The sequence below is a fragment of the Xyrauchen texanus genome, chromosome 17 (assembly GCF_025860055.1).
Source record: "Xyrauchen texanus isolate HMW12.3.18 chromosome 17, RBS_HiC_50CHRs, whole genome shotgun sequence".
Taxonomy (NCBI): Eukaryota; Metazoa; Chordata; class Actinopteri; order Cypriniformes; family Catostomidae; genus Xyrauchen; species Xyrauchen texanus.
Window position 1 is genome coordinate 11,038,443 of NC_068292.1, and position 16,753 is coordinate 11,055,195.

Consider the following 16,753-nt stretch of genomic DNA (forward strand, 5'->3'; position numbering starts at 1 on the left):
AATTCTAAGCGGTATGTGTGGAGAAAACCAGGCACTGCTCATCACCTGTCCAATACAGTCTCAACAGTGAAGCATGGTGGTGGCAGCATCATGCTGTGGGGGTGTTTTTCAGCTGCAGGGACAGGACGAATGGTTGCAATCGAGGGAAAGATGAATGCGGCCAAGTACAGGGATATTTTGGACGAAAACCTTCTCCAGAGTGCTCTGGACCTCAGACTGGGCCGAAGGTTCACCTTCCAACAAGACAATGACCCTAAGCACACCGCTAAAATAACGAAGGGGTGGCTTCACAACAACTCCGTGACTGTTCTTGAATGGCCCAGCCAGAGCCCTGACTTAAACCCAATTGAGCATCTCTGGAGAGACCTGAAAATGGCTGTCCACCAACGTTTACCATCCAACCTGACAGAACTGGAGAGGATCTGCAAGGAGGAATGGCAGAGGATACCCAAATCCAGATGTGAAAAACTTGTTGCATCTTTCCCAAAAAGACTCATAGCTGTATTAGATCAAAAGGGTGCTTCTACTAAATACTGAACAAAGGGTCTGAATACTTAGGACCATGTGATATTTCAGTTTTTCTTTTTTATTAAATGTGCAAAAATGTCAACAATTCTGTGTTTTTCTGTCAATATGGGGTGCTGTGTGTACAATAATGAGGAAAAAAAATGAACTTAAATGATTTTAGCAAATGGCTGCAATATAACAAAGAGTGAAAAATGTAAGGGGGTCTGAATACTTTCCGTACCCACTGTATATAAAGAGAGAATATAAACCTAGAGAGGTAAAAAGGGTAGGCATAATAAGGTTTTGTGCAAAAGTTGTATGCATTAAACTTTCATGAATTGTATAAATGCCTAAATAAATAAATAAATGAAATGATACCTACTGTATTAAAACTATGGTTTCCACCAAAAATACATGGTTGCTTAACTTACTTTCGTAGTTACTACAATATTACAATATTAAAAGCATGGTTAGCCTACAACAGTCCTGGTTACTACATTATAACTCTTGAAAAATGATTTCCTCAAACTATGGTCACAGTCTACAATGTTACTTCAGTAAAACCATATTTAAACTATGGTGTTTGAAGTAAAACCATAACAACCACAACATTATGGTTTTTATTAACATAGTTTTTGTTTTCTTTAGGGATTGTCTCCAATACTGAAGCTTTTAGACGGATCGGGTATTGGTCCAACGAGCCCAATCCAAATCGATACTGTGTGTGTTAGTCATGTTCTTTACTGTCAAGCTAAAAAAAATGACATAAAAGAACCATTAAATCACCATTAAATTAGTTCATATGACTCATGCATTTTATTTAAAGCCACTTGAAGACGTGCGATAGCTCTGTGAATCACAAAAGACTGTGTTTAATAAGTAAATATATAAAATGCACATGCAGCTCCAGTGTGTCAGTGAATGGCGGTGCTCCGTTTACACAAACTAATGCTCAGGCTGTTAATACACTCGTGGCTATTTTTAGCCTTCACAGTGGTGCACAATATTCAAGAACAACATCTCAGGTGTAGATACTCAGAAGATTGGTTCACTTATAATATGCATTTAGAATGGCACTGGAGGTGTTTTTATTTTTTTTTTATTTTTTATATGAAGTGAATTAAACTACGGTAAACTTGCCTTCAAACAAACAGAAACATACAGGACTTCCTGGAGAGTTCAGTATGTCAAAATAAAAGCGTGAGGTGTTTTAAAAGTGCGCGATTTAAATATATTACTGTTGTGTTTAAAATTAAAAGTCAATAATAATAACCATTATCATTATTATTATTATTGTCATCATTAGTATTTGTTTACGATTGATAATAATAAAAGAAGTTGAATGGGTTCCAAAAAATTATGTGTGAATGAAAAGTGAGCTGATATCTTACAACTAAATTGAGCAAAAAAGAGATCTGAATCCTTTAAAGTCCAGATACAAGTTGAAAAAAAATTTGGGGAAAAAAGGCAAAAATAAAACACTGGTTTCTTCTGTACTAAGGACTTGAAGACTGAAATTACTGTTAATTTAGCTGATATATTATCCAGTAAACTAGTTAATAATAAAGTGTTTCTTAATAATCTATACATTTATATTGAAATAATCTGTAGTTAGAGGTTTGTGTTTCTTTACATATTAAAGAGTACTCCCAATTAGTTCAACACAATAATGTAAATATATTCTAAACTGATTATGCAAAACAACAATACTGGTATCGGATCAGGATCAGTGAGATTTCTGATATCGGATCGGAAGAGAAAAAGTGGTATCGGTGCATCCTTAGTTTTCTTGTATTTTTACTGTTTTCACTACGAATATCATGGTTAACATATGGTTACTGTAGTAAAACCCTGGTTAACTTATTGCAAAGGAAATGCAAAACTTAATGTGAGGGAACGTAAAACTATTTCAGAACAAAAATTCCTCCCTGACATCTAAAGGGCTCCCTTGTTTTGGACATGTAGAAATAGTAATTTGTTCGTGTGTGTTGTGTGTTTCAGGAGCATGAGTATGTGCATAAAGAAGGACCCAGTGTGAACTCACAGAAACCAAAAGGGTTTAAATGCTCCAACTGTGACAAAGCCTTCACCAAACCCAGTCAGTTAGAGAGACACAATCGCACACATACAGGTAACACACACACACTCACACTTTGGCCTGCCTTATTTGCTGTAGCGGGTGTGAATGACGGATTCTCATGTTTGTGTCGTTTTCAGGTGAGCGGCCGTTCAAATGTTCACTGTGTGATAAAGCATTTAATCAGAAGAGCGCTCTACAGGTGCACAGGGTCAAGCATACGGGTGAAAAGCCCTACAGGTGTGAAGTGTGCACTATTAGTTTCACTCAGAAGAGCAACATGAAACTACACATGAAGAGATCGCACGGTTACACAGCCTCCAACAAACTCTTCGGTATGTGTGACTGTGTCACTGTGTTGTTGTTGTTGTTCATGTAAACTAAAGCCAAAACCGGTGAAACATTTTTGTTAAAGAGACAGTTCACCCCAAAATGAAAATTCTCTCATCATTAATCCCAGATGTGTATGAATTTATTTCATCTGCTGAACACAAATGAAGATTTTTAGAAGAATATTTCAGCTCTGTAGTTCCATACAATGCAAGTGAATGGTGACCAAAACCTTTAAGCTCCAAAATCCACATAAGGGCAACATAAAAATAATTCATAAGACTCCAGTAGTTTCCATGTGTTCAGAAGTGATATGATAGGTGTTTTTTTACTAAAAATGATCCTCCTGCTCAGTAGGTGATGATATGCATGAAGAGTTTGAATCGCCAAAAAGAGAAGGAAAAAGTGAAAGTGGAGATTTATATTTGATGAGAGAATTTTCCTTTTTGGGTGAACCGTCCCTTTAAATATAAATGCATTCAATTTACATACCTGCAAACTTGTCGCTTTTCGGCGAAAATCGCCGTTTTCTTGGTCAATTGGGTCATTTACGTGAATCGCGTAGAACCGGAGAGTTTTTTTATGGGGGGTGCTATGCTGCCCGCCCTTCATCTGCATGCCATGGAGGCTAGAATTGAGAAACATTATTGGATAATTCTTATAATTGACATTTCTCTGAGCCAATCGGAATCTTAGCACTTTTTCTCTTGGCCAATCGGAATCTTAGCACTTGCGTCAGAATCTTGAAGCACACAGCGTCAACCACGCGAGTCTGATGGAAACTCATAACGTGTAGAATCGTCTGCCCGCCCTTCATCTGCATGCCATGGAGGCTAGAATTGAGAAACATTATTGGATAATTCTTATAATTGACATTGCTGCCCGCCCTTCATCTGCATGCCATGGAGGCTAGAATTTAGAAACATTATTGGATAATTCTTATAATTGACATTTCTCTGAGCCAATCGGAATCTTAGCACTTTTTCTCTTGGCCAATCGGAATCTTAGCACTTGCGTCAGAATCTTGAAGCACACAGCGTCAACCACGCGAGTCTGATGGAAACTCATAACGTGTAGGAATCGTATGTGAAATTCGAGGTAAGTCAAGCTTTTTGAGCTAAAAACAAAAGCTATTTGTTTGCTTGATTCAAGTAACGTTAGCTACCGCTTTTTATGTGATATAATTTACAATAAGATTGTATTGTCTATGGGTGGAACGGTACATGTAAGTTATTCGTATTGAACCGAAACTGTACGGGTGTCACGGTTCGCCCGTGACACCCGTATTTGCACAGTGAATACAAGGAAAAAAAAAAAAACTCTAGATAGCGATAAATTTAGCTCTATTCACGTTTGGTGTGAACGCAGCATAATAAACAGGCTGCGATGTCAAGATTGTAATGCTGTAGTGTGTGTGTGTGTGTGTGTGTGTGTGTGTGTGTGTGTGTGTGTGTGTGTGAGTGAGTGAGAGAGAGAGCGCGTGGCGTTCGAACATTGGAAACAAAAACATACTCCATCATTTTGTTAATACAGGACATCATTCAAACTGCAAAGTGTTTACTTATTTGTGTACACTCGCAATCAAATACAACATTGTGCTTTTGTCACACTCTAAACTCTTGTCAAACTGTAACCTACAACTGTCACCCAACCAAAAACACACACACACACACACACAGTTTTAAAAGCAAAACATTTATCCAACCCCATTTCAAAACAGTCTGTAGGTTCTATCTTTTGGACATTCATCATATCGCATTGGTTTTCATTTCTTGTCCTCAGAGCACTAATCTGTTTATTTTTAAGTTACACATTCTACGTTGCTTAAAAAAGAAAATCAAATGTGTTTTTAATGGTAGTATTATATTATACGGAAATCAATTATTTATAATTCAGATGAGAATAAAGTTAGGGTTAATTAAAATTAAGGAAAACAAATATATTGATCTGAAATATAGCAAATTTATTTTAAATTCATTCAGGTACAATTACCAAACATATCTCAAGGTCTTTTTATTAATTTTTATTAATAAACTAATTGTATAAAACTATTGTCAGTGCACCACAAATAAACTGGTTCTAAGCCTTTATTAATAAAACTCATTTAAAAAATACAAGGCTTAAAACAATGATAAAAATGCTATATATATAGAGATGGATGATTGGATAGCCGGGTATCCAATCATCCATCTCCCCCCCCCGACGATACTGTCACCTTTTTTACTCTGAGGAGTTTGCAGGTATGATTTAATGTTGTCACCCTATTTGTTCAACCATTACAAATGAACAATGGTTTTACTATAGTAATATTGTAACCATGACAGTGATGATTACTACATAATTGGCCCTTCGCTAAGCCCCGCCTTAAAAGGGCTTCTGACCAGTCCTGTCTTAGTGTTATGATCCCGTGTTGTCCGTACCGTGTTTTCTGTTTCACCCGTCACTAGTCACGTCCACGTCACGCTCCCTTGTCCGCTCCGTGTTTTCTGTCTCACCGCTCACGCTTCCTGTCATGTCTTCCTGGTTGTCCGCCCGTGTTTCACTGTCTCTGTGAAAAACTACACTTCCCTTCTTCCCGTCTTTTCCGGCCCGTCACAGCTTTATTGTCCACACCTGTTCGTCATTTTGTTATCACCGTGTCTGTCCTTTTAAACCCCGCTCTTTTCTCCTTCCCCTGTCGATCGTTGACGTTACATGTCTCCGCTTATGTCTGATCCTGACCCTCTCTGTTCGTGTTCCCTGCCAGTCTGTCTACCCGCTCGTGGTTACCCTGTCGTATCATCTACCGTCCGTGGTTACCCTGTCGTGTCATCTGTCCGTTCGTGGTTACCCTGTTGTTCTCTGCCCTCCGTATCCTCTTGTATTTAGTTTCCCTTTTTCCCATCGAGGACTTTCTTTTGTTCCTGTGTTTTGTTTATTTTGTTCTTTGTTCCAATAAAGCCGCATTTGGATCCACACTCCCGTCTGCCTTCTCCTACTTCCACACTAGCATTACAGAACGATCGACCAACAATGGATCCAGCGGTCCAGCAGGCTAACTACCGGCTGCTCAGCCTAAAGCAAGAAGGCCGACCCATAGAGGACCACGTCCGCGACTTCTTTGAACTGGCGAGTGTCGCGGACTTCCCTGACTCCTCCCTTGTGGCCTTCTTCAGGGGTAATCTGAACGGTTCGCTTAAGGAGCGGTTGCCACCGGCGACGCGCGGCTGGGCTCTCCAGGCATTCGTGGAGGAGACCTTGCTGGTCTGCGGCTCACCATTCACTGTGGGTGTGGCCGAGGAGGACCCAACCTCTCCTTCCACTGTGGTGACTCCCCAGTCGTCTGTGGCACTTCCTGTCATGCCTCCCCCACCTGCCAGCGAGCCAACCCCCATGCCGGTCGTTCCCCATGAGCCTGCACGGTCCACTTCGTCTGCCCGGAGGAGGAAGAGAAGACGGGCTTCCGCCTCCCGGCCCTCGCCTGCTCCAGTCAGCGAGCCAGAGCCCACGCCTGCCACGGTCAGCGAGCCAGAGCCCACGCCTGCCACGGTCAGCGAGCCAGAGCCCACGTCAGCGAGCCTGAGCCCTTGCCAGCCACGGCCAGCGAGCCTGAAGCCACGTCGACCAGGAACAGTGTACCAGCGCATACCACGGTCAACCAGCCAGAGCCTGTCGCCTCAGAGGTCAGTGAGCCAGAGCCTGTCGCCTCAGAGGTCAGTGAGCCAGCGCCTGTCGCCTCGACCGTCCCTGAGCCAGCGCCTGTAGCCTCGACCGTCCCTGAGCCAGCGCCTGTAGCCTCGACCGTCCCTGAGCCAGCGCCAGTAGCCGCGACCGTCCCTGAGCCAGCGCCAGTAGCCGTGACCGTCCAAGAGCCAGCGCCAGTAGCCGGGACCGTCCAAGAGCCAGCGCCAGTGGTCGTGCCCGTCCAAGAGCCAGCGCCCCTCGAGCCTTCCAGGGCTCCGCCTCTCAAGTCTCTCGAGCCTCCCAGGGCTCCTCCTCCCGAGCCTCCTAGGGCTCCGCCTCTCCAGTCTCTCGAGTCTTCCAGGGCTCCTCCTCCCGAGCCTCCCAGGGCTCTGCCTTTCAAGTCTCCCGAGCCTTCCAGGGCTCCGCCCCTCGAGTCTTCCAGGGCTCTGCCTCTCGAGCCACCCAGTGCTCCGCCTCTCAAGTCTCTCGAGCCTTCCAGGGCTCCGCCTCTCGAGCCTTCCAGGGCTCCGCCTCTCAAGTCTCTCGAGCCTTCCAGGGCTCCGCCTCTCAAGTCTCTCGAGCCTCCCAGGGCTCCGCCTCTTGAGCCTTCCAGGGCTCTGCCTCTCAAGTCTCTCGAGCCTCCCAGGGCTCCGCCTCTCGAGCCTCCTACGGCTCCGCCTCCCGAGCCTCCCTCGGCTCCGCCTCCAGAGCCTTCCAGGTCTCCTCCTCTTAAGCCTCCTACGGCGCCACCTTCCTCGGCCCCGTCTCCTGAGCCTTCCTCGGCTCAGACTCCAGAGCCTCCCACGGCTCCGCCTCCTGGGCCTCCGGAGCCATCCTCGGCTCCGCCTTCCTCAACCCCGTCTTCTAGGCCTTCCTCGGCTCCGCCTCCAGAGGTACTCTTGGCTGCGCCTCCTGAACTTCCCCTGGTTCCGCCTTCAGAGCCTTCTTCGCCCTCGCCTCTCCCAGCTCCGCCCCGAAGCCTCCATTGGCTCCGTCTTCTGAGACTTCCACGCCATCGCCTCCCTTGTCTCCGCCCAACACTGTTCCGCCTCCGGACCTGCCCAAGGCCTCACCGCCTGATTCTACCACGGCTCTGCCTGTCTCTGCTCCGCCCCCAGGGTCTCCGGCATCCTTGCCTGCGCCACCTTCAGCACCGCCACCCAAGGCCACTCCTCCTCCCAGGCCCCCCGAACCGGCCCTTGCCTTGTGGCCAGCTCCCGGGCCACCCAAACCTGTCCCCATAGCGTGGTCGCCTCCCAGGCCACCTAAACCGGCCTCTGTCCGGTGGCCACCTCCCAGGCCTCCAGAACCGACCCTTGCCTTGTGGCCACCTCCCAGGCCTCCAGAACCGGCCCTTGCCTTGTGGCCAGCTCCCGGGCCATATAAACCGGTTCCCCTATTGTGGCTGTCCCCCAGACCACCTAAACCCGTACTTGCCCGGTCGATACCCCCCTGGCCACCTAAACCTGTCCCTACCCGGTGGACGCCCCCCAGGCCACCTGACCTGGTTCCCTTCACACACCCCCAGAGACTGCTTGCCTGCCCTCTCGGCCCCCCTGGTCTGCCAGTCTGCCCTCTCGGGCTCCCTGGTCTGCCTGTCTGCCCTTTGTGCCCCCGTGGACTGCCTAATTGCCCCTGTGAACTGTCTCATTTCCCTTTTTTGCCCCCGTGGACTGCCTAATTGCCCCTTGTGCCTCCTTAGTCTGTCTCTGTGTCATTGTGCCTCCTTGATCTGTCTCTGTGTCCCTTGTGCCCCTTTTGGTCTGTCTTTTCTCCCCCTCTTCTAGCCCCCCTTGCCTGGAACATTTTGTGTTTGTTGTTTTTAAGTTTGTTTAGACCATCTGGAATCCGGTCCTTTTGAGGGGGGGGGCTATGATATGATCCCGTGTCGTCTGTACCGTGTTTTCTGTTTCACCTGTCACTAGTCACGTCCACGTCACGCTCCCTTGTCCGCTCCGTGTTTTCTGTCTCACCGCTCACGCTTCCTGTCATGTCTTCCTGGTTGTCCGCCCGTGTTTCACTGTCTCTGTCAAAAACTACACTTCCCTTCTTCCCGTCTTTTCCGGCCCCGTCACAGCTTTATTGTCCACACCTGTTCGTCATTTTGTTATCACCGTGTCTGTCCTTTTAAACCCCGCTGTTTCCTCCTTCCCCTGTCGATCGTTGACGTTACATGTCTCCGCTTATGTCTGATCCTGACCCTCTCTGTTTGTGTCTGTCTACCCGCTCGTGGTTACCCTGTCATGTCATCTGTCCATTCGTGGTTACCATGTTGTTCTCCGCCCTCCGTATCCTCTTGTATTTAGTTTCCCTTTTTCCCATCGAGGACTTTCTTTTGTTCCTGTGTTTTGTTTATTTTGTTCTTTTGTTCTTTGTTCTGCCTTCTCCTACTTCCACACTAGCATTACACTTAGCAACTGTTGCCCTGCCACCATTACTCTGACACACTTTTTTTATTTTCCAATGACAGCCTATGGAAGTATTGTGTGTTTCAATACTTTTAAGTGGGATTTTATCAAAATAATAAAAAAAATTGGATACTTTTTAAAAATAATCTTTAAACAAATCTGGAGAAGAGCATATTATGGATTAAACGGTGTCAGCCGTCATTTCCAAACGAACATTTAACATCTGTAACGACACCTACATTTACTCCAAGATAAATGAAAGCGAATAACTGAACATTAATTCATAATTCAACTTTTGGCAACAACATCTTCCAGATTTTTTTTTATTATTATTTTGCCAAAATGTTTGTTGATATGGCTATAAGGACTCAAATTAATTTCCGCCTTAACAGTGTGTGTGGAAATGTTTAAACCATGTGTGTTACAACTAGCCCCGCATTAGTTTGTGCCCCGCTCTCCCCCTACAACTATTGAAAATAATAATAATCTACACACAAAAGTGTTTTATGGGTGAAACCCTGAAAATTGTTTGAGTTAAAAACATGTGGACCTACATTTTGTTACTGTACATTTGTCATAGTAATATCTTACCTTCTGTTGTCTTTCTCTAAAAAGAAGAGAGAAGATTTCCGGCCATTTTTACAAGTCTGCAACACTTTTGAAAACTTGCATTACCTTCAGAGGCCTGAGTTTCATGTGAACAATAGGAAGGACATGTCAACCCATCGTCTCGAAACTCTAACATACTTTTTGCCTGTGTTTTCAGAAAACTGGCTTCTTTTCACGCTGAGAGAGTTTGCATGCTCCGGGTTGCAAGATTGCACAACTAATGCGTCACACTGGCAGAATATTTCCAACCTGTGCAAGTGTACAGATCTGATTGGGGGATTTCAGTAACCCCAAACATGTTGAAATCTAATTCTGACCGGCTAATGGCAAACATTTAAAGTCTGTTATTTATCAAACACAGAGAATTAAATATTTTACTTCCATGATTAGTTCCAAGTAATACATGACACAAATTATCTAAGGGGGGATGGTTTTTGGTATTTCTCGAGCTCTGATTACTATAGTAATACCATGGTTAAACTATGGTTACTGTAGTAAAACTTCATTTTCATTTAACTGAATAATGTTAATGTCATTTTATCTGTAAATGTCTGGGATTTTTAAACTGTTATAACCATGATGACTCCCATTATCATCTGATTATTATATGTCATTGGAATTACCCGAAAATAATAATGGCCTCATTGTGTATGTTCCTTTTGTTGCCCCTTAGCTAAACCACAGGAAGTGGAGGTGGTGTTGGACCATGATTCTGAGTCTGATACTCAGCAAGTGAGTCAGGAGAGCAGAGCGAGTCAGTCAGGACTGGATCTGGAGGAGGTTGTGCAAGAGTCCTCAGGAGACTGGCAGTGTCCCATTCCCACCGTCTTCCCATGAACCCCTCACTCAGATCCTCGTTCAGATCCATTACTTTCCATGTCATTTGAAACCAATTGGACTTTCCTTCTTCTCTGGAATACAAAAGGAGAAGTTTTGAAGAATCAGCATGCTATAAAACAACAACTCATGTCTGTCAAGCTCCAAAAATGTCCTTAAAACAACATAAAACAAATCAGATTGCACTTTACAATAAGGTTCCATTTATTAACAATGAACAATACTTTTACAGCATTTATTAATCTTAGTTAGTGTTCATTTCAACATATACTAATACATTTTTAAAATCAAAGTTGTAGAAGTTAACATTAATGCACAATGAATAAAAATACAAATGTTCAAAGATGAATAAATACTGTAGAAAATATATTGTTCATGATTCCTAAAGCATTAACTAATGTTAACCAATGTGACCTTATTGTAATGTGTTACCACAAACCATGACAAATATTATAAAATATCAACAGGCCAAACATTTCAGCATGATTCACAGAAAAATGATATGAAGTGCTATTTTCACATCTAAATTTGAATTACATATATGATTTGAAGGTTTTTTAGTAAATAACAACCAAATTCTGGTCTGTTATTTTGTCTTATGGGTTACTATGTTTTGTTGTTGTTTTTTGAAGCTTGTCAGACGTGTTTACTATGAACTGTTGTTGCATGAACGAGATCTGTGTGAAATCTCTTTAAGCATGTCTACCTTTGTGCTCCCGGAACAGCATAAAGGTTTGGAACAACATGTGGGTGTGTGAATAATAACTGGATTCCAATTTTTAGGTGAACTATTCTTTCAAGGCTTGTTTACTTTGACATAAGCCAAATGTTGCTCACTTTTTATTCTTGCCATTAGTGGGACATACATGGCACAAATCATGTTTATTTCTGTGAATGTACATTACTTTTAAAGTTGTAAATAGCTACTTCTCATTGCATTAGACGGCAGATGTTTTGTACGTTTTATTTTTAAAGCTGTACGGTTTAAGTTGGAGCCGTATTTGTCACTACTTAAGCAATTTTGTATTGGAAAACACCATTTTCATTTGTATTCATATCCGTGGTATAAAGCACCCATCTAACGCAGAAAATTTTGTTTGCTACTCTCAGCATGTCAATATTACTTGCAAGACAATATGAATTAAACACAGAGGACAACAAACATCTGATATCCTGTGATGTAGAGCTGCTGAGCTGCTCCCACATTAAAGGGTTATTTCTCCCAAAAACAACCCTCATGTCTTTTCAAACCCGTATGACTTTCTATCTTGCGTGGAACTCAAAAGAAGATGTTAGCCAGAATGTAAAAGAAGATGATGATCTTCAAAAAGAGAATGGTGACTGATCTCTTTATTATCATCTCTGCCTTTATTGTTTAGCAGAAAATTCATTCTGTGCCATATTATTCTATGATATCTCAAGCTCAGCACATCAATTCATATGATGTGACCTCAGTGTTTGTGGACTTGTGTGCTGTTGATGATATTTCTTTAAATGATCAAATGGTTTGTGATGTTGTAAACTAGTTTCATTTCAAATTGGGATTTCATAACTATCTGCATGTAAATAATGTGAAAAACATATGGTGGATACAGTATTTTCTGAATAGTAATTGGTCTTTTTCTTTAATGGCTACACTATTGTACATTTTTATATTGTTTTTCGCTGGAATGATCCAATTTTGTCCAGACTTTGTAATATGCAAACATATTTAAGAATAAATGTTTTTTTTTTTTTTTAACAAATGTCTGTGAAGTCTAGAGTAAAATCAGTAAATCAGAGACAAACTTAATAAACAAACCTTTACCGTTTTACATTTTGAACATTCATACATTTGAAAAAGTTTACAACTTGAGGATTTATGGGATAGTTGGATGACTCTTCTTTCAGATCGTGCCTCAGGTTTGCATCTGGATGGAGACTGAATTAAGACTAACACCAAACACTCAATAGATTAGAATAGTTGTCAAGTAAGAGCATTTCTTTTTTCTCTCATGCTGTTTAACACTTTCCAATATTTGCTTTGCTGATTCTCAACATGTTTCTCTCCACTGAATATTCAAGATATTCAAATCAATACCAACGTAAACATTTACAAATCTGCCTTTGAAACCCCATATTGATCAACTACTAATCTGAATATGGAAAGCTGTGTCCCTCTGTGTCTGTGGTGGTCACTGTCCTGCATTTCTCCAAACTATGATAAATGCTCTCAAAACAATTAACCTTTAAATGCATTTTACCTTTATTACATACTTTGGGTCTTTAGCGACCCTGCACAAATATATATCACAAATGAATCAACAAAATACCCAGAGAGTGACGATTATAAAAAATATGACTGCAAGCAGCAATTAACGGGGTCAAAGCATTTAAAGGAATAGTTCACCTTTTTTGGTGTGTAAATATAAACTTTCTCTTCAACATTCTTGTCTGGAAGTGACTTTCACATTGGACCACCTGCTGGTCAAAAGTGGAGATTTATCTAGTTCAAATCCAGGCCGTGCTGAGTGACTCCAGCCAGGTCTCCTAAGCAACCAAATTGGCCCAGTTGCTAGGGAGGGTAGTCACATGGGGTAACCTCCTCGTGGTCGCTATAATGTGGTTCATTCTCAGTGGGGCATGTGGTGAGTTTGGCTTGGATGGATGGCGTGAAGCCTCCACATGCGCTATGTCTCTGCGGCAATGTGCTCAACAAGCCACGTGATAAGATGCGCAGATTGACGGTCTCAGACGCGGAGGCAGTCGTCCTACGCCACCTGGATTGAGTCACTATGCCACCACAAGGACTTAGAGCACATTGTGAATTGGGTATTCCTAATTGGAATTTTAAAAAAGTGGAGATTTGTATTAAAAAAATAAAATTTATTAATATTAATAATAACCATGAATCTGTTTCTCACACACACCTATCATATCTCTTCAGAAGACATGGATTAAAACACAAGTTGTATGAATTTCTTTTATGCTGCCTTTATGTCCTTTTATGGAGCTTCAAAGATCTGGCCACCATTCACTTGCATTGTGAGGACCAACAGAACAGAGATATTCTTCTAAAAATCTTCATTTGTGTTCAGCAGAGAGAACCATAGGTAGTACATTAGTACCAAACAAAACTGACATTTTTAAATTTCTCAATGTTATAGCTGAGTGTTATAATTCCAAAGTTTGGTGGAGATCGGTCAAAAAGTATATGTCGTACATGTCCACTAAAATCTATGAGAACTGGATGATCTATATATATTCAAATAACGTGTTTGTGTGAAATGCCGAGAATGTACAATCAGAAGTCCTGCTCTGATGCGGCTCGTGAGAGATGAAATAGAAATAGAACAGAATTGGGTTCACATGACGCCATGTGAGGATCGAACGTGTGAATGGTATAATAATATAAATATATATATATATAAAAATAAAAAAGTTTTAATACTATATATAACATTACTGGTGAGATTAGATACACTCTGTTCCCTAACTGTTTTAGGAGGACCATATGTCAAATAATTCAAAATCCTCGAGCTCTGGAGACATTAAAAGACACTAACGTGCTCAAGCCGATGCCCCTTAGCAGGTTGCGGGCTTTGGAGTCGATTTGGTTGGAGAGGTGAGGGAAATGTGGTGGGAGATGCTGAACATGTTGGCAATGCTGACAAAGGTCATTGCTGACTTGGAGGATCTTGCTGTTATACATCGATCGATTACTGCCATGGAGGCAAAGTTTACTGATGTGGTTACCAGAGTGGGGGATGTCGAGAAACAGCGATAATCTGGAGTCATTGGAGAGGGAATTATCTGCTAATCCGCTAGTGATCAAGGTGGATTTGGAGCATGTATGGGAGAAGATGGAAAACCGGAGCCGGCAGAATAACGTCCGTATCGTTGGAATCCCTGAGGTAGCAGAGGGACAGGATACACTGAAGTTCCTGGATGGGCTCTTTCCAAATCTGCTTGACATAGCAGGCCATTAGCTGGAAATTGAGCGAGCTCACATGGTTCCTTCTTGTCGATCCGCAGAGGGAGATCTTGTGTTACGTGAGGTGAGGAATAATGAAAAGCTTTCTTGTAAGAACCACAGCATTTTCTTGTTCCCAGACTTGCAAATTCAACAAGAGAGAAGCATGATCGATTCAAGGAATGCAAGAAACACTTTCATCAATGGAAGGTCGCTTTTGCACTGATATTCCTGGCCAAATTGAGAATAGATACTAAGGATGGCCGTTAAACATTTACATGCCCACAGCAAACGATGTCCTTCATAGAGTGAATGGAGTGAGCTAGACATCTCATTGTACTCACGTTGCAGCCAAGTGGACTAGCTCACTGAACATTCGCTTGACTGTTTGAAGATCCTGTATGCTTTTTTTTTTTTTTGTGCTGGTTCCACCTAGTGGCTGGAGTTTATTTTGTTGAGTATTTCTTGAAAAGACATTGGAGTGATTAAGTAATTTGTTTGCACTCATGCAGCCGAGTGGACCGGCTCACTGAATATTTGTTTGACTGTTTGAAGAATCTGAGCATTTTCTTGAGCTGGTTTCGCCTAGTGACTGAAGTTTATTTTGTAGAGTAACACACCTTCAGGACAGTTTTATGGATGAACCTACATGCACTTTGTGCTTATTACTCCTATTGGCTGGAATTAGTTTTGTGGAGTATTTTTTGCAAAGTCAGTGGAGTGAGTGGAACAGCTCACCGAAGTAGGGGAGTCATTACGTTGATAAGTAAACATCTACAATTCAAATGTCTCAAATAGATTAAAGATCAATTAGGACGAGTAATTATTGTTTTAGCTGATATTAATTTTTTCTAATATTTATGCACCTAACGTTGATGATCAGGGCTTTTTTTAAATCTTGAAGGGATGTTGCAAGCTGCTGGCATCCCTCATGATATAATATTGGGAGGAGACTTTAATCTTTTGATGAACTCAGTCCTTGATCATATTGAAGCAAAAGTGTGAAAGCCCTATAGAACAACATTGACGCTTCACAGGATGTGTAAAAATGTTGGTCTTACAGATATTTGGAGACTTTTGAACCCATCTGGTAGGGACTATACAATTTTATCATCATCAGTTCATAACATTTAACTCTAGAATATATATATATATATATATATTAACATCTAAGTCATTCATTTCATCTGTTTTGATTGCTCAATTCTAATCATTTATGCCTCAGATCACACCCTGGTGTGTTTTGAGATGTTGCCACATATGGAGAAAACAAATCATATAGTTGGTGCTTTAGTGTATTCTGAATTCCAACAAATGCTAATGGCTGAAATCAATGTTTATATGGCGACCAATTGGTCCTCAGTACCACAGCCATTGATATTAATAATGCTTTTGAAGAATTCTATCTTGATCTCTATAGTTCCACGTTTTCATCTACTGATGAGGATATTAGAAACATTGTGGAACAATTAGAACATCCTAAACTTCCAGGGGTGGTGGCGGGAGGTGTGGAGCATAAACTTTTGCTTTACATTGATATTTTATTATTCGTCTATTATTATTATGATTCCTCCACAGAATCATTCATTCCTTTTCTAAGTTCTCAGGATACAAATTTAACTGGTCTAAATCCGAAGCTTTGCCTCTGGCAGCATACGGTCTGGTAACGGATTTCAGCCGAGTGCCTTCCAGTGGCCCAAACAGGGCATTAAGTATTTGGATACTTTATTTCCAGCAAATTTGTGTGATTTAGTTAGAGATAATTGTGACCCTTTAATAAAAAGTTTTTCAAGCGATGTGGGCAGGTGGACTTCATTACATTCATCTATGATAGGGAAGGTTAATATTATTAAAATGAATTGTATTCCAAAATTCTACTACTATAATCTCTCCCCATAGATGTCCCGCTCTCTTATATCAAGCCATTTGAAAGCACAGCGAAGTCCTTCATTTGGAATGGTAAATGCCCCAGATTACATTTCAGTAAGTTGCATAGGCCGACTGACAAAGATGGGCTAGGCCTACCCAAGATTTTATTTTATTATTATGCATTTGGTCTCAGACATTTGGCTCATTAGTCACTTCCTTGAGAGAGCCCCTCCCTGGTTTTCTTTTGAACAGGAAGTTCTTGCCCCTATTTCACCATTTCAAAGCCTTTCAAACAAACAAAATGGATTGCATTTGCGAGTAACAAGAAGTGTCCACAAAAGTGTCCAGAGTGTTTAATTCGGACATTTATTTAAATGTTGCTTTGAGCATATAGCTGAACCCAGAGTTGTGTATTAATAAGTCCCCATTCTGGTGGATAGAGTGGATTGTGAGGGAGGCTAATAAGCTTGGTGACCTATATGAGAGTGTAGTGTTGAGATC

General features: G+C 41.9%; 1 protein-coding gene across 1 annotated transcript in view; it reads left to right on the plus strand.

Moving 5' to 3' along the window:
• Positions 1-12,226, plus strand: part of LOC127657985 (zinc finger protein 236-like) — a 107,325-nt gene extending 95,099 nt beyond the window's left edge. Inside the window, exons 29-31 of the mRNA XM_052147029.1 lie at positions 2,509-2,638; positions 2,725-2,919; positions 10,268-12,226. Of these exons, the coding sequence (XP_052002989.1) occupies positions 2,509-2,638; positions 2,725-2,919; positions 10,268-10,431 (489 nt within the window). The 3' untranslated portion in view covers positions 10,432-12,226. The remainder of the gene's footprint in view (positions 1-2,508; positions 2,639-2,724; positions 2,920-10,267) is intronic.
• The last annotated feature ends 4,527 nt before the right edge of the window (positions 12,227-16,753 follow it).